This window comes from Chenopodium quinoa, unplaced genomic scaffold, assembly GCF_001683475.1.
Source record: "Chenopodium quinoa cultivar QQ74 unplaced genomic scaffold, ASM168347v1, whole genome shotgun sequence".
NCBI lineage: Eukaryota > Viridiplantae > Streptophyta > Magnoliopsida > Caryophyllales > Amaranthaceae > Chenopodium > Chenopodium quinoa.
Window position 1 is genome coordinate 417,499 of NW_018743327.1, and position 17,854 is coordinate 435,352.

The window sequence follows — 17,854 nt, forward strand, 5'->3', positions numbered from 1 at the left end:
GTTGTGCTCGGTTATCAATGTATAAGCCAAATAATCCCGTGAAAATAGAGTATTAATTTAAATGGTGCAATTCTCTAAAAAAGAATGTTTTTCAATATGAGAATTCCAATAAGGGAATGCGAAGGAATCTACTCAGTGAATGACATTTAGAGTGAATAAATAATCCTTTGATGATGTGATAGATCAACATTTTATGGGGAAAGATGAATGAACTTGATTAGGGTATTTGGCACTAATGAGCTGTATAAATTAGGGTTTCTTAGGATTTGATATGTGGTCAACTCATGGAAGCCCACCATCAGAGGGTTTGCATCAGGGGTATTTTGGTAAGTTCATTAGCCTACTTAGGAGGTCCAAATATTAGCCCACAGCAAATTCGAAAGGAGTCTTTAGCGACTCGTGAGTTTGTCGAAAAATGATACTTGTGAGCGATGATTGCCATGTATGAATGAGCGACGGGATAATATTTGGCTAGGTGGCGGCAGAGGATGATGACTCACTAAGCAACGATGGTAGCCTAAATCTGGCTAGGTGACAAGGAAAGCTAGGCCAAGAGGGGAGCCTTTGGCCTGAGCAACAAGAGAGCCATTGGCCTAGTTGGGCGACGAATTTCCCAAGACAGGGTGATGAGGTGCCCAAAGGGTGCCCTCATCTTGTTGGGTAACGAGGTGCCATTGGGGGCACCTCCATTTACTGTGTGACAAGGTGCCTTAGTGTGGCGCCCTCACCTTGTTAGGCAACGGAGTTTACAACTCACTCATTGGAGCTTGCTAGCCCCTTGATTTATGATGGTATGTATTGATTGCCTTTTATATAAGTGATTGGTGCACGGTTCAACATTGGGGGATAATGAGCCCCTTGGATAGGCGATGTAGTGCACAATTCAACCCTTGGGACAAATGAGCACCTTAAATCCGCAATGTGGTGAACAAGTGAATATTAAATATTTATAGAAAGAAACAAAGAAAAAAATAAAGTTAACAAAAACAAAATCATAAAAAATGAAAAGTTAACAAAAGTAATATAAAATTTAGGGCCTTGTATAGTTTATATGGGATATACATCAGTATCATAAATCTCTTCCTAGACTCTTCCTTTTTTATTTTTTTTTCCTTTACAACTTCAAGACATTTGTAATTCGTGGTCTAATTAGGCAACATCTTGTTTCGAATATAGGGGTTGATTGAAACTTTAGCATGGGCTCATGAACGCACACCTTACAAAGCTATTTTAGATGACATTTACCATTGTTAAAAAAAGTACTACTATTTGACAAAAGTTGTATAAGATCTCATCTCAAAAAAAGTTGTTTAAGATCTAGAAGGCATAATTTTTGTACCTTTTTGAAAGTCCAAGACTCATTCTTATGCAGTTCTATTTCAGGTGCAAGTTCATTAATTTTTTCCTCAGTTAATGAATTTTTCAAAACTGAATTTTTATGAAAGAAAAAAGGGAATAAAGCTTCACTCTTTTTCTTAGGAAAATTCGACTAGTATTACATGTTATTGGCTGATAAATTGAGCCGTTACAACGAAGGATAAAAAAGTTACTTCTGCACAGATTAAAGCCATTAAACTCCCTATCCCAACAATATTCTCTGATTTTTTTTTTCACAAGCTAAACAGTTTACTCACTCTAGGGCAGCTATTTCATATCTAATTTCTTCCAAGTGTTCATTTATAGAGGTCACTGCCTCTTGCACACCTTGAACGGCTTCCTTAACAGCATTATCATACTCTGCATCTGCCTCTGCTTCTTCAGTCCCAGCTGCATCGGTTAACTCGTGGACATGCACACATTCATGATGCATTGGCTTTTTAAACCTACAATTTTCATGAGTTACAAGCCGTTCAGACGGTCGCCCAGCCTTCTTCAACACCTGAATTGTTGCAGTCTTTTGACCAACAGAAAGTGTCAGATTAAAATAATAAAAATTGGACACGTCTATGTCTACTGAATTCAATAGGAACAAGTCCATATTATTACAACCCCTGTAGGATCAATGTTATGTAATTTGCAGTATGCTCAGTTCACATATATGGTATGCATGATTCAATATAAATAAAGGGATATTAGAACACTGGGGTACCTCAGATTAATAATATGCGTTCTTGGCATGAACAAATCTAGAACCAAAATCCTATCAGATTATTTGTACAGCATATGATTGGTAACTTAGTACCGATTTTAACCAAAAAATATACTTTGTATGAACCAACTTCACAGCACAAAAGTGTTAGACAAAGGATTTAACACCTAAGGAGGACACAAGGGCAAACATATATTCTTAGAGCTAAGTACATATCTAAAAAATCTACAGCACAAAGTGTATCAGCCAGAAATTACCTGCTGACTGATTACACTTTCCCAACAACAACATGATTCATCAACTGTGACGTCTTTCAATGAAAATATATAGGATATCCATTTCACACACTAAAATTACATGATTCATCAACTGCAACGTCTTTCAAGAAATTAGTATGGCACCACCAGAACACAATTTTGAAAACACTAAGGATGCGTATGCTGATTGGAAAAGTTCATGCCAAATTTCCACCCTCTACGTATGCTAAAGTAAGACCCACATTACAAATTCAGTAACAAACAGAAACCCTAGATATCTTCAATTTTTAAAAATCTGCTGATTCTCCATCTCTTCCTCTCCTTACCCAGTTGATTACTTAAACTCCATCCTAGTGAATACAGGGCATACTGCCTTGTGTTGCCATAGTGTGATGTCAACACAAACACCCCAAGGGATAAGTAACGAGTTACACCAAGATATTACTTATGTTTCTTGTTGCAAATTAACATTAAGAGCTGATATGCTGATATATATGCACTCTAGGATACAACTGGTTTCAAAATATGTTCCAATAATAAGCGCTATAGTTATGCACCACCTTGTACTTTTCACCCTTCCACCATTAGGCTCGGTACTTAGAAACACATTAGCAATTTTATAGCAACTTGCTTGCCTTTCCACCTTGAATAATTTCTTAGTTTTTACAAATAATCCATTTATAGTTTTCTAAGTTTTTATGAACAAATATTGACTCTTGCTACCTTAAAGAGTAAAATATTTAAACAGCTTAAGTTTCCTATTTCCAACTCATGTTCAACTCAGATTTTTAGGTGCAAACCTATCAATCTAAGCAGGAATGGGAATGCATAAAAAGTGATGGACATAGCTCCACCAAGTAGCTCTTTAGTGGAAAAGAGTTCGGCGTGAGGCAACAATGACTTCGAAGCATCCAATCACAAGCAGGCAGAAGAATATGACATTTACCCTCATCTTTACCATCCTACAACCCCCCCCCCCCCCCACCTTTCTTCCTCCCTTTTCTTCAACAGACTAAGACTAACACAAAAATCAGACCCATTGTCAAACTACTAAAAAAATTTCTGCGAGAAAAGTGCAGCACTGCAGCCTCTTCCTAAATTTCACTGAAATCACCATGATTACATAGATGTATGCAATAGTAATACATATTACTGCTGCTGCTACGGAAATTAAACAAGAAAAGCATTCATATGAGCAAGTCAAACATGGAACGAAATTCTATAACACCCAATAGGCCACTATAGATAATCATATCGAACAGGAGAATGAGCAGGGAGATAAGGCAGTGTGATATGACCTTAGATGAATGCACATTGAGGAAAAGAACCAGACATCATCATTAGATAATAAATATCAGGATCATCAAGCCAAAAAAAAAAAAAAAAAAAAAAATCCTTTTTTAAAGACTTCTTATTATCATGCTCAAGAAAAAATTGCATTGCCATTTTTTTACAGAGTACAAAATGAAGGTTAATGTTCTCCTCCCCTTATTTTCACTTATTTAAAGTCTAATAAGTTTAGATAAGTACAAAGAAGGTAAGATAAGGGTTAACAACTTCATATTAGATAATATATGATAATGGTTGGTAAGTTCAAATAAGATAAGGGTTAATAAGTTCTAATAAAGGTTGATAAGTCCTAGAAAGTTTATTTTTACTTAACATGCTTCCTTCATTGACAAATTTTAACATTACACTTTTCCTTATTTACCCTCACCTTTTCAATTTAATAAAAACATTATACCCTTTACTACCCTTCCCTAATCTTCTCACCTCAATCAGACCCATCATTCTTCACTGATCACCACCACATCCTCTCTCCCTACTCCACGTTTTCCATGGAAGACACCACCCATATCTCTCCTCTTCACCAACGAATAAGATAAGTGAAATTCAGTGAAGAGAACACTACCTAAGTATATCAAGTTTACACATTGACAAATTTGAGCAGTATAGACAAACCCAAAACAGATCCTAGGAAGGATTCCAAGTCCTTGCAATAAATTGTGTAAAAGCTGTAAATTAACAATCTTACCAAGTGCAGTTTTTGCTTCTCCAGCTCTTGAACAGACCTCAATAATCTAGCTAAATCATCTCTAAAGCAGTCAGGATTCAGAAATTGGGATTCAATCTCACGAACCTGCATCAGAAAATGAATAAAAGGATTGTTCAGGTAAATAATGAAACAATTACCAGCACAAAAGGCAAACAGAAACGCAAAATATAGAGAGGTCTTACTTGTTTTGAGCAATCACTGAACTCTATCGTGATCTCACTGCAAAGCTGTTGGTAAGTTGACTCCACCCCTGAGATCATGTACTCAGAAAAACCACTGTTGTGTTTTGCAATAAATCAGATTAACAAAAGACGATAAATTAACTTTAAAGCTAACATATTTTGTAAGCAATGAAAAATCATCACCGAGCAAATTGTGAAATCACATTCTGCAACAATACAACTTTTTGCCGCACACTACCATTTGAAAAAGGGAATTGACTTGTATGTTTCATATGCAACATTTTTAAAAAAAAGAAAAGACTTGAATTCAGTAAAACATCAATTAGATTTTCCAAAATTCACTAGCGATGATTATTGATCATAGAAATAGCTATTCAAGCATCAACCCGTGATAACATGTAAAAATTTTAATTTTTAATTCTCATCTTGAACCTGTTTCATGAAATCCATAAACCTTTAGCCTTTCATTGCTAAAATGATGCTTTCTCAACTTAGAAAAAATGTACAAGCATGGATATAAGGTTTGACCTTTGAATAAACTAACATTTTAGGAAATTTCACTCGACGAAGAGCACGATAAATCATTCTTACCATAATATTCAATTAATGATGATGTTTAGTGCAAGTACCTAAATGAGTGATTATCAACAATCACAAGCAGACAGTTTAAATACAAAAATTTGTATGTAACCTATCTTTATTCGCCTTTAAAATATTAACCTCCCCTGCCACCGATGAAACCGGGAGTTTATCATTTCACACAAAGATGGACACTAAGTTCAAAATTCAATGTCAACTAATCCACATCCCATGTTGACTTGCAAAATTCTCTCATTGAACGTGTTACCATCCAAGATATCGATAAGGAGCTTTGACGATAACAAAGAAGTAAACTTCTCCGTATTACACGGTTAAACACACCACCTATTCGAATCAAATAGACTGACATTCAATATCATTCCTACATCATTCTTCACTCGGATGCGAGTAATTTGGCACTTGATCAGGCGATCAGCTAATACAAACCATAGTAAATTAACATACTCAAATCTAAATAAAAAAAACTGTTTCCCAACTGATCACGGAAAACTGTCATAAACATCTCAATTATTTGCACCAATTTAACAACATAAAGGGCATAAACCAAATTAACTCCCACAAACACTCATGGGAGCCTAATTAATTAAAAAAAAAAAATCACAGCACAAAGAAACTAATAATATGCCTAAATTACTAGAACAACGATTTCAATAATGTAAACTCTATGAATTTAATTAAATTGCTATTAAACGATATTATCAATGAATTCAAACCAAAAATATGACAATTGAATAAAGTAGGACAGTGATGAAAAGGGTTTAGGGTTTATACTCTCGTAATTTGGCATAAGCTTCGGCTCTTCGTTGCTGAAGAGAGAGAAATTTGCGAAGGAGATTGAGGGTAATCGAATTTGAATCTTCCATTTTCTCTGAAATTGTCACCTTCTCAAAATTTTCCATGACTGATTTTGTTTTTGAGGCCTCATTAGTATTGTCTTCTGTAGTCATGTGATCTCGTTTAATTAGCCTTCTTGCCCACCACTCTAACGACAGATTGTATAACTTTTATATTTATTATTAGTTTACTACTCCGAGTTGTTTATTAAATTGTAATAATCTATTTATCAAAAACATATCATTGATACAAAATTAATTAGAAATTGACGTGTTTTTGTGACGATTTAAACTTATAGACATGTAATGACTAATAATAATAATATTGGTGAAAAACATTTTTTGACCCTTTCTGAAATGACTCGTGATCCGACATGATTGACAGTCTACACACATTAATCAAAATTATATCAGATTGTGAAGTATATTTTTTTTTTTGAGGCCATGAAGTATATTATTTTAATTGATTTGAATATATTATAAACCATGGATGTGGTACATTTTGAACTAATTCTTTCGCTCCAAAAAAATACTATGATACAAAAAATAAATTTATATAATAATTTATGAGAGTTATAATCTAATTATTTTTTGAATAAAATTATAATTCAATTTTTACATATGAAATATTGGTACTTTATCAAAAATAAAGCTCTAAATTAACAATTTTATCCTAAAATTCTATCCAAATTAGATTGAAAATAAAATTCTAAACTAACTTTTTTTATCCTACAAATTGAATTCTATATAACTCTATCCTACATGACACAACACTTGGCAAAAAGTAGGAACGCCAAGTGTCGTTGTCTCGTCGTCTGGCTAAAAGTTTAGCTTTATATATTAGTTATATGATATGATATGATATGATTACATCGGTTACTTTTTTGTTTCAACATCCTAACATATACTTAGCGCCAATTCTCATAGACTGAACTCAGCTGAACTGAACAGAACTCAGATGAACTGAAGTGAACTGAAAATAAACGTATGAGAACATGCCCTTAGGGTCTGTTCTGATTGACCGAATTGAGCTGAACTAAACTAAACTGAACTTATTGGAGCTGTACAGAACTGAACTAAATATTTTTGAGAGAAGGAAATTAAGAAATGAACTGAAAATAATTTGAAGAGAACAGAACCTTGTGCTTCATTGTTTTTAGAATTTAAAAAGAATCCTATTTATATTAATTAGTCATGTCAATTTGGAAGCCGACAACATAAATTGAAATTGCACTGCATGTTTTTTATTTAGTTTTTAATTTTAAAAATTTGACAATTAAAAAAAAAAAAACAAAACAAAAATGAATAAACCCACAATGTGCGCAAAAAAATGTTAGCCATGTTTAACAAAAAAATCACAAATTCATGGTTTACTCCAAACAAATAAGTTAAGAGCGCATACAATGTGTGCTTAAATATTAAAGAGTTCATATCAATAATATTGAATTTTCTATATTTTCTCCATAATTGCGATCTTTTTAAAATTTCTATGACTAAGGGTCTATTCTCTTACGTTGAAATTCAGTTCAGTTCAGCTCAGTTCATTTCAACTCCTAATTTCCTTCTCTTATAAAATATTCATTTCAGTTCAGTTCAGTTCAGCTCAATTCAGTTCAGTCCAGTCAATGAGAATGGCCCAAAGGCCCTATTCACATTTACTGAACTAAACTGGTTAGAGCAGAAATGAACTGAAATGAGTATTTTATGAAAGAAGGATATTAGGAGTTGAAATGAGCTAAACTGAACTAAACTAATTGGAGCTGAACTGAACTGAATTGAAATGAAATTAAGTAAATATGAACAGGCCCTAAGACCGAGTTCACTTCACCTTAAGAAAATAGTTCTACAAAAATAAGGTGAAGTGAACAATCTGAACATGGTTTAATTTTATTTTGCAGACCACTATAATACTTCATATATTTTTATGTTTCCATCTTAATTGTGTGAGAGAAGAGACAAGGAAGTGGTATTCATATTAAAATACGTTTAATTTTTTTTGAAAATTTTTTATTAACTTCATACAAATCATTTTAATTGTTTCCATGGCTAAATATATGCAAAACAATGACAGATTACACAAAACCTTGGAAAAAACTAAAAATGGCCAAAAGCACTTATAATCATATTTATCTATATCAAACCATCAAACTAGGGAAATAGTGATTTTGACAAATTAATGCATATCAAATTTATATACAAAGTATGAAATAAATTTGAATGCAATTGATGATTGAGCTAACAAAGGGTAAAATTATGTACTTCGTATATTTTTTTTCACAATAAAAATAGTAATGGTTCTGTTTTTCTTTTTCACATTATCTTGATCACATAAATGAATACCTAACAGTGTCTTGATTTCATTTGTACTTCCCCATTTTTCTTAATAAATCATTTTTGATATTATGAACTCCTAGTCAATATTTGGAGTATAAAGAGACAGAGAGTACAAATAAAGAGGACCATGTGTGGCATGTGATATGAAAGAAATAAAATGCATCTAAATTGAAACTTTTATCTATAAAAAGTGATGCATCTAAAATAACGGATGAAGTAAAATGAAATCCATGCACAAGGATATAATTGTTGTTTATACAAGCGAGTACTTGTTAAACTTGCTTCTTTTCTCTTTTCTATTTCTACTGCACAACTATTGCTGTTGTCGACAAATCTTGACCACTTGGAAGATATTAAAGGAGGAGGCCAACAAAACAAAAACCTAATTTGAATTTCTTACAATGGAAATATTACAGAACCCCAAGAATTCTGCAACTTATAACAAGGTTACATCAATGAATTTATGTTACATAAGACGTATCCTTGGTACACTTCTCGCCGTTCTCAGGTTATCAACAACTCCGTGTAAAGATGTTATGCATCACATGGGTTATTTATACTTGATTGCAAAGATTATTGACCTGTTATATCACGCAGATTTGCAATCTCAGAGTAAGAATGATTGAGTATTCATCACAGAGCAAAGAAAAAAAAAAGATACCAACAACATACAGGAATCTACAGCACTAAAGCATACATTTGAATGTTTAAGCCATCTTACTATGATTCTCCGACAGCAGCAACCCAGGAAGCATAAATCCCACTTTCATTCACCCTGCAGATAAGAGACGTGATGCATATCAGAAATAATCATACCACGCCCATGGATCACCTTATATTAAAGTCACATAATATAAATCCACATGTAACTGTCTCCGTCATATGTCCTATTAATACGTGGCAATTTTTAACGATATAAAAGAAAATCATTTGCCCCTGCAAACTTAATCATCAACAAAAGAAATCCTTTGCAAAGAAGAAGAGGCCATGACTAAAAAATTAACATCTTAGTACTCAAGGGTCACATGCAAAAGAGGAGTTTTCCTATCCTAATTGGTCACTACTCCCTAGTCCCTACTATAAAAGTCCTCATTTCTTTCCCATAAAGTCATTCAGAAGAGGGAAAAAAGCTGCAGTATCATTTTTGGTCGAGCAGTAACAACTTTACAGGAATTAACCCAGAGTTTCTTTAGGGGAAAGAACCTGTAATCAGAGATTTTGAACTCTAAACTTCAAAGTTTCACAAGAAATATACTGCATAGTCCTGACCCTAGAAGTGAAAATGATAGTTATTTCTAGATGAAAAAGGGAGGATCTGAGCCATAAAGGCAACTCTGAAACACTGAAGTGAGGGTCATCTTGAAAACAATCCTCCCAAGATAGAGTTCAATAATTAGTGGTCTAAACCCTACAAATATTTATAGAGTTCAATAAATTAGTGGTCTAAACTCTACAAATATTTATGTTCATAATTAAGTTTAACATTCATAAATTCACCCTCAATAAGACTAAGAATATTAATTTCAAAATATTACACAAGAGCCACAAACTCAGCATCATAAGGTGTATGAAGACTAAAAATTAAACATCCAAATGGGAAATTTAAAGAGTTGTCTTACAGGTACATGTCATCCAAATTGATCTCTGGAAAAAGATTAACAAAAAATCTGAAGCCATCTGGACTAGTATCCCTGCAAAGTAGACCTGACAATGGTATTGAAAGGTTAATACCAAAATAGATCAAACACAATGCCTGAATTTTTGGCAAGACTGCAAGAGCATACCTTTACTTTCAGCAGCAAGAAGATGCTCCTTGGCCATAGCTGGGGCTATCTCAAGAGTCATTGCAGCATCGCTTGCACTTATACCAACTCGGAGGGCTTCAGTTTTCAGTACAAGTGTTCTGATTCTACCAAAAACCTGTATCCAGAAAATGTGTTCTATGAGCGACTGGAACTTCTTGATCCAAGGCATTTATAAACAAATGTAGTAAAAAATTGTACTTGATCAGGAAAAAAATACTGCAATCACCTAGGAATATCCATCAAAGCTAATATGGACAGGAAAAGTAATATGAAGTATGCAACAAAATTCTATCGAGAGATGTATCCAAGTATATATCCATAAATAACTTATAGAAAAATTTGTCAAGAACTATCTTATTAAGATATGCTTTCATGAAAATCTACCTAATAAAAAAAATTATTTAAGGACCTTTAAAAGAAAAAAATATGTCGTAAGAAGCTACCTTTGGTTGGATTAAAGTATTTTTTCAAAAAAACGTGTTTTTATAAGGTAGTTTATTTTCCAAATTTAATAAACACGTGAGAAAACAAGAGAGGAAATTACCTCTTCATCACTTTGGGACTTGCTTTGAATGACCATAACACCACTATCAAACTTCCGCAGCATTATAGGACTGTCATAACAAAATATTATTCAATTTGAAAATCTGAACATCTACGAGTCAAGAATTCTGATGTTAGCATTATATTGTCCTTACACATCGAGCTTCTCCCAAAGAGTACATGCTTGCAATAAATCATCAGGTGAAATCAACTCTGCGGTGTAAAACAAAATGTTTCTTATCACCAAAGTTACACAATGTTAAAAAATACTTGTTATAACAATCTTCCAGAATGTAGAGGATAAAGGAATTCCAAAATAAAATAAACAAACAAACAATTATTTGAAATCTGACCTGTGCCACGAGCACGATTGAAAAGGCAATATACATCAATAAGATTAATCATTCCTCCAGCTCTCTCCAATGGAACCCTGGCAAAGTCTGCTAACTACAAGAAAACAAACATAAGGAAAAAAAAAAAAGGCAATATAACGTTCCTTACAAAAAATTATTAATAATAACATTCCTTTAAGAATTGTCGCTCCAAATACCTCTAGATTAAGGAAATATAACGAAATAAAAACCTTAATATCCATTATATACAGTTATACACTCTCTTGATCACAAATCAATTGCGGAAAGATGTAATTTCCTGATAATTGTATTTCAATATGATAGGGAGAAATCTTCATAATTTCCTGATAATTGTATTTACAGAAACATAAAGTACTGCACATTTGCATTATCCCTAGTATATTCTTGTTTTTCTTCTTGCACACTTGGATTCACTCTACTTCCCAAGGAAGGATGATACAATAAAAAGAACCTTATGTTCAATTCAGGTGTATGTGTAAGGCTGGATTCAGCTGAAAAGCCAACTTCTTTCAGATGACGCTAGAACAATTACAAGTTTGATCCGTTGAAATAAGTTCTAGTTCTTTGTCTGCTCAAAAGGCAGTATATCTCTCACTGGTCAATTTTTGTCATTCACAAGAAAACAGCAATAGTTTCTCCACATTGCACAAGTTCCAGAAAGCATTAATCATGATTTAAAGTCAGCTATCTCGCTCAATAACAGCAATCTAGATAGCTCCTAAAGCCTCAGGCAAGAATGAGACCAGAATCAAAAGCCAGTCAAATTTTACTCAGCTACAAAAGTATTATGTAATAAAGTTTCCGACAGCTGCTAGGACTCCATCAGAGGATATCAATCAATACAAACCTATACTCTGAACAAGTACTTCAATGATTAAAATTGTGCAGTGCTTGATACCTAAGAGGGAGATGAATCAGAAAGTAACAAAAAAGGAGAGTCTCAATGCATGATCTAAGACTTCCATTTCCAAAATCAAGAATTGGCAAAGATAATCAGATAATGGAACCAAACACTGATACAGCTTGGCCATAAAAACCTAAAGATACCATGTTAAGCAGCCAGACAAAATGGAAGCCTCAAGAATATTGTACAATCTCTACAAATTGTTGAGGCAATAAGGTGTCCCAAAAAGTTTTCTTCCTTGCATTTCTTAGTCTTATATGATTATACATAGATGAGCATAGAAATGTAGGTTGTTTCAGGGTTTTTTTTTTTTTTTTTTTTTTTTTGGGCACATTGCGTAGGAAATTCCCTGCCACTGATATGCTCCTCCTCTTCTTAATCCTCATAACCGTCTCTTTTGTGCATAAACTCTCAATGTCACTTCTGTTTGTCTTCTCCTTTCTTTTAGTTTTTTATGTTTACCACCATTCTAAGTTGCATCTCTGCTTTGTGGCCTTTCCTAATCTCCATCAAAAGTCATGCTTTCTTTTATTCTTGTAACAGGCAAATGACTGAGATAACCTACTGAAAGTCAGACATTTGGGTCATTGGGTGCAATAGGAATGAAAACTGTGTACAAAAGGGAGGACAAAAACAATCAAGGGAAATCAAACGAGAAGACCCCAAATTTAGGACAAATTCTTGAGACTGTAGATCATTTCTAAGATAGCACTTTATTGGGAAAATCATCATACTACAAGAGCTGAGGGGCACTGGTTTACCCTAAAATATTCAGGAATCCCCATATACATAGAGCTAGGTGTGCTCAAGGCTACTTTTTACTCATTGCTCATTTGAATGGCACCAAATGAGCAAAAAGTATTTCAAAATGAGCAACAATAATACCAGTGGATACACCTAGCTCTAAGTGTACATGAGAACAATTACCTACGTGGATGTGAACCGTGATTAGTTTGAGTTTGCCTTTTCTATAAGTTTTGAAGCTTCATAGCAACTAAAAAGAGTCATCAATATTATCAAGCTTGCCCTCATATCATACTGTTAGATTCACCAAGTCAGCAGTAAAACTAACAAGTTTTAGTTTCAAGAGAAGTCTTATAGCACATGGAAACACTTACATAACAAAGACCACTAAAAATTGAGAAAATAATTGGCAAATATTCGTCAATATGACTCTGCTAAGCGTGATATAATAATCTACAGGACTCTTTCATATCGTTAAAACATGCTGGATTCATGCACAGAGTTATTCTCGGCTACAATTAAGCAAAATCTTTTTTCTGTTTTGATAAACTACATTAAAGCAATCTTGACATATTGCAAAGTTTCCAAATTCATTAGAGTGAAAATAAAATGATTAATTTCCCAAGCCACTTTACAGTTTCGATTTTTTCCATCAAAGTTATGATAACTAAACATGCATGCAACTGATGCAAGGATCCAAACTCTTATCAACCAACATAAAATGAATACTGCAGGCACACAAAGACAGCCAGTCTATATAATTAAGATCAAAGTGACATCATCATATAAGGTTTATCTCTAATTCAAAAGATGACAACCTGGCGAGACAACTGCTGATGATACAATGCCCCAGCAGATTCCTTTGTCACTGGCGATATGATACCAACACTGAGCAACAATTCTTGCACATCTTCTTTGGAGCTCATCTCCTCATCACTTGCATTACTAGATTGACTAGTTGACCCTGCCAAAAGCTTTTGCCTCATTCTCTCGGCTAACTTTACCATCTCTCTCGCTTTACTCTGCAAAACTCAAGAATTAAGCCAACAAGTCAAACTACATCAAAAAATCAATTCTGTGCACTCTTACCCAATCTTAACCCCTTCTGAGTGACACACTAAGTTACTCAGAAGTAATATTGTCAAATGCTATAACAAAGGTATTTCCCACTTCATTTTAAACCATATACATGGAAAATCTTCTTAATAAGCCAAATTCAACACTTGGGTACATACCCATAATGGGCACTCAAATTGAATAACAAAGGGTACAACCAAGCTTTTAAATCATAAGATTCCTATGCATTCTTGTTCATTATTCTGTTATTCTTCCCTATAATTAACTCATACGACTACAAATTCTTAGGAAACTAACCATCAATCACTTTTCAGATGGGTACTTTGATCAAGGATCAATGTATTTCTTATTCATTATTGTTCATTATTCTTCCCTATAATCAACTCATAAATCATAATACTACAAATTCTTAAAAAAAAAAACTACCCATCAATTACTTTTAATTGGGTATTTTGATCAATGTATTTCCTATGCATATTTGCTCATTATTCTTCCCTATTGTTTACTCATAAATTCACATACAAAACAAAACCTTATAAAAAAAACTACCCATCAATTGTTTTTCAGATGGGTACATGTACATTGATCAATGTATTTCTAAAACAATTTTAATTTATTTCATCAATAACAATTAAACACCAATAAAAGAATAAAAATTAGACAAAAGGGAATTAAAACATGAAATTAAGTATACCATTAGAGCATTCAAATCCTGAAAAGCATCCTGCAAAGTCTTATCAGTACTCTCCCACATCTCCTGCTCTTTCCTCAATATCCCCGCAACACCCACAACTGGCACCCGAATCGCCACACTACTCCCCTCCCCCGCCCCTGCCCCCGCCTCGGCTGCCGCCACAGCACCAGAACTCTCCCACGCTCTACCCTTCCACGCTGCCCAAAACTTCTCATAAAACAACTCATGGTTATCCGATTTCCCCCTCATCACCAGCGTCACCGCAATTGACCCCATTGAAGGGTGTGAATAGTCAAATTTAACCCTTGGACTGGAAATAGATAGCATAGATTTTAGGGATTTTTTAGGGGGGTAAATGTGAGTGATATGAGAGAGGGAGATTGAAGCGGTGTCGGAGGATGGAGAAATCCAGATGAGGCGGTGAGTGGTGAGAGTGAGGAATCTGAGGATGCCGGAAGTGTAAGGGGAGAGAGTTGGGTGGGTTGTGAAGTCGGGTTCAATATCGATGCTCGAAAGGTAGAAGCATTCTACTTCGTCGCCGGTGAGGATTGGTCTTTTGCTTGATGTTAGATTCGCCACTGGTAACCATTTCCCGGCCATTGCTGGGATGAGTCAAGAGGGGAATTCTTAACTTCTTTTCGGTGGATGGAGGTTTTATTTGATCATTGACTCTCTTTTTTTTTTTTTTTTTTTTTTTTTTTGGGTAATTTCTATAACTAGGAATTGATGGTTTGGGTTTAGAGTGAACCTAATGCTTGATTGCTTGACCGCAATTGATGCTAATCAAGCGAGTCAATCATGAGATAATATGTTCTCGACTCATGCTCCAAAAACATGGCTCGTGCTCGACTTGTACTTGTTATTCACTAAATTCGTTAAACTACTATTCAACTTGTGCTCGTTTAATTTTATCATGTAAATTTGAAGACTCGTCTAATATCACATGGGAAAAATGGAAAAGAAAAATCCAACATTTGCACTTTTTCCTCCTAAAAATCCAACCTTCATTTTATTCCTCAAAAATCCAACCTTTATACCCCACTTTCTCATATAGATCCATTACATGTTGATGACCACCACATCCCCACCGCCCACCGTCTTTCCTTGACCACCATATAGATCCATTAAACAAAATAATTTAAAAATAAAACAAAAAAACAAAAAAAAATCAGAAACCCGCCCACCGTCCTTCCTTGACCACCACATCCCCACCGCCCACCAGCCACCAGAACCCGGCAACCCCAATCTCCTCTCCACTGGAAAACCCACTACACTCCTCCCGCCACCAAGCGGCCCCTACCTCCATTTCCAATCTCCGTTTCAGCAGCCCGCAACAACCGCAATCACAACCGCACCGCCCTCCAACTCCAACCTCACGCTACAAAGTTCCCCCCAATCACCAATCCACATCCACCTTGCTCGCCACCACACGACACCAGCAACACAACCACACACTTCAGAAGTTCAGCCCACCAATTTCCCTTCACCAACAACATCAACTCGCCGACAACAACAACAATTAACTGATGTTGTGGTTTAATCGAAGCAAATCGGTGGTGGCAGCCCCACAGTCAAAGCAAATCGAAGGTTTAATTGAGTCTGGGCTTGTGGTTTCGAGCATAGGTAGGAGTGGGAGAAGGGTTTCGGTTCTGGATTTTGGTAGGGTGGGGTAAATGGTGGCAGCGGTGGTGGTGGCGACGGAGGTGCGTGGTGGTTCTATTGTTTCAGTTTTTAGGAGATAGGAGAGAGAAAGAGGAGTGAAAGAATTTAAAATAAATAAATAAATAAATTTAACCAGTTTAACAAGTTAGAGGTCAAATGGATCTATAGGAGAAGGTGGGGTATAAATGTTGGATTTTTGAGGAATAAAATGAAGGTTGGATTTTTCTTTTCCATTTTTCCTATCACATAAGGCTCTATTTTATTTTTTTCTATAAAATGAGGTCAATATTTTGAAACAACTTCTATGAAAATGAATATTACTCTCTTATAAAAAACAAATTATGTTGAGATGAATATTTCAAAATGCAATAGGAAAAAAAAAACCCCAATAAAATCTCAAAACTCATCACAATCCCAAAATAATCCAAATCTTCAACCTTACTATTCTACTCTTCCAAATTGATCTCAACTCAGATTTAGATACAAGTTTTCAAGAACTTTCAAAGGGGGTTGTTATTCGTCGCTCCCATTTTACCGGGTAACGCTCCCATTTTGACTTGAAATTCCAATTTTACCCCTAACATTTAAATACAGTTTTTTCCACTTCCCGACCAACATTTCTCACTTTCTTACTTCTCTCTCTAACTCTCTAAAACACTCTAAATCTGAAAAAAAAAAAAAAAAAAAAAAAAATTCCAAATTTTTTTGTTCATTTTAAAAAAAAAAAAACAACAATCATCAAAAATACAAAATAGATGGGTGATTCGAGGCGAATATGGCTGACATTCGGAGGGAGGAATTTTGGCGGCAGTGGAGGCAGCGGTGGAGGCGGCGGCGACGACGGCGAGCAGGTGATTTTTTTTTTTAATTACGGAACCTGGAACTTCCGCCCAAAAAATCCGGAAGTTCCAAGGAGGATCCGGAAATTCCAGGCGGATCCTCCTTGGAACTTCCGGATTATTTGGGCGGAAGTTCCGATTTTTTTTTCCCGTTAATAATATGGTTTTTTAATTTTTTTATTGTTAATTTAAATTTTTTTTTTTGGATTTTGTTATTTTTGTTGTTATTTTGAAGTGTTATGGTTAGTATTATTATTATTATTATTATTATTATTGTTATTGTTATTGTTATTGTTATTGTTATTGTTATTGTTATTGTTATTGTTATTATTATTGTTGATATTATTATTATTATTATTATTGTTATTATTATGGTTGGCATATTTTGTAGTGTTATTATTTTTAAAAATATGATTAGTATTATTATTTTGTTGATATTAGGGTTTTTAATTATTATTGTTATTATGGTTATTGTTGTTGTTGTTAATTTTGTAGTGTTATTTTTTTTTGAAGCATATTTTGTAGTGTTATTAGTAGTACTATTATAATTTTTAAAAATATGATTAGTATTATTATTATTGTTGTTGATATTAGGGTTTTTATTATTATTGTTATTATGGTTATTATTGTTGTTAAATTTATTTGTTGTTGTTGTTGTTGTTGTTGTTGTTATAATAATATTATTATTATTGTTATTAGTAGTACTATTATTAATATTTTTAATTATGATTAGTATTATTGTTATTGATATTAGTGTTATTATTATTGTTATTATGGTTATTGCTGTTGTTGTTAATTTTATTTGTTATTGTTGTTGTTGTTGTTGTTGTTGTTGTTGTTATTGTTATTATGGTTATTGTT

The 17,854-nt window shown here is 34.0% G+C and overlaps 2 protein-coding genes across 3 annotated transcripts; both read right to left on the reverse strand.

Annotated features, from left to right (window-relative positions):
* Positions 1–1,452: 1,452 nt before the first annotated feature.
* Positions 1,453–6,171, reverse strand: LOC110737356. Its single transcript, XM_021917706.1, has 4 exons — positions 5,956–6,171; positions 4,585–4,678; positions 4,382–4,486; positions 1,453–1,894 (listed from the first exon to the last, which is right to left on the reverse strand). Exons 1-4 carry the CDS (start codon positions 6,129–6,131, stop codon positions 1,631–1,633), a joined length of 639 nt encoding a protein of 212 aa, XP_021773398.1. The 5' UTR covers positions 6,132–6,171; the 3' UTR covers positions 1,453–1,630.
* A 2,344-nt stretch (positions 6,172–8,515) lies between these two features.
* Positions 8,516–17,041, reverse strand: LOC110737357 (vacuolar protein sorting-associated protein 36-like). Of its 2 annotated transcripts, none has more exons than XM_021917708.1 (9): positions 14,493–17,041; positions 13,540–13,743; positions 11,053–11,146; positions 10,855–10,912; positions 10,701–10,770; positions 10,136–10,271; positions 9,971–10,055; positions 9,073–9,126; positions 8,516–8,932 (listed from the first exon to the last, which is right to left on the reverse strand). In XM_021917708.1, coding segments are annotated over exons 1-9 (1,302 nt in total). In that variant the 5' UTR covers positions 15,093–17,041; the 3' UTR covers positions 8,516–8,931. The 2 variants fall into 2 exon arrangements, with proteins under 2 accessions (XP_021773400.1, XP_021773399.1); XM_021917707.1 differs by having other exon boundaries at positions 9,049–9,126.
* Between the last annotated feature and the right edge of the window lie 813 nt (positions 17,042–17,854).

Coding starts and splice junctions, on each gene's coding strand:
- LOC110737356 (XM_021917706.1), bottom strand. CDS start 6,131: ATGACTACAGAAGACAATACTAATGAGGCCTCAAAAACAAAATCAGTC. Junction 4,679..5,955: donor GCTTATGCCAAATTACGAGA/GTATAAACCCTA, acceptor AAAACACAACAG/TGGTTTTTCTGAGTACATGA. Junction 4,487..4,584: donor TCAGTGATTGCTCAAAACAA/GTAAGACCTCTC, acceptor TTTCTGATGCAG/GTTCGTGAGATTGAATCCCA.
- LOC110737357 (XM_021917708.1), bottom strand. CDS start 15,092: ATGGCCGGGAAATGGTTACCAGTGGCGAATCTAACATCAAGCAAAAGA. Junction 10,771..10,854: donor CTTTGGGAGAAGCTCGATGT/GTAAGGACAATA, acceptor TTGTTATGACAG/TCCTATAATGCTGCGGAAGT. Junction 10,272..10,700: donor AGTCCCAAAGTGATGAAGAG/GTAATTTCCTCT, acceptor TTCTGGATACAG/GTTTTTGGTAGAATCAGAAC.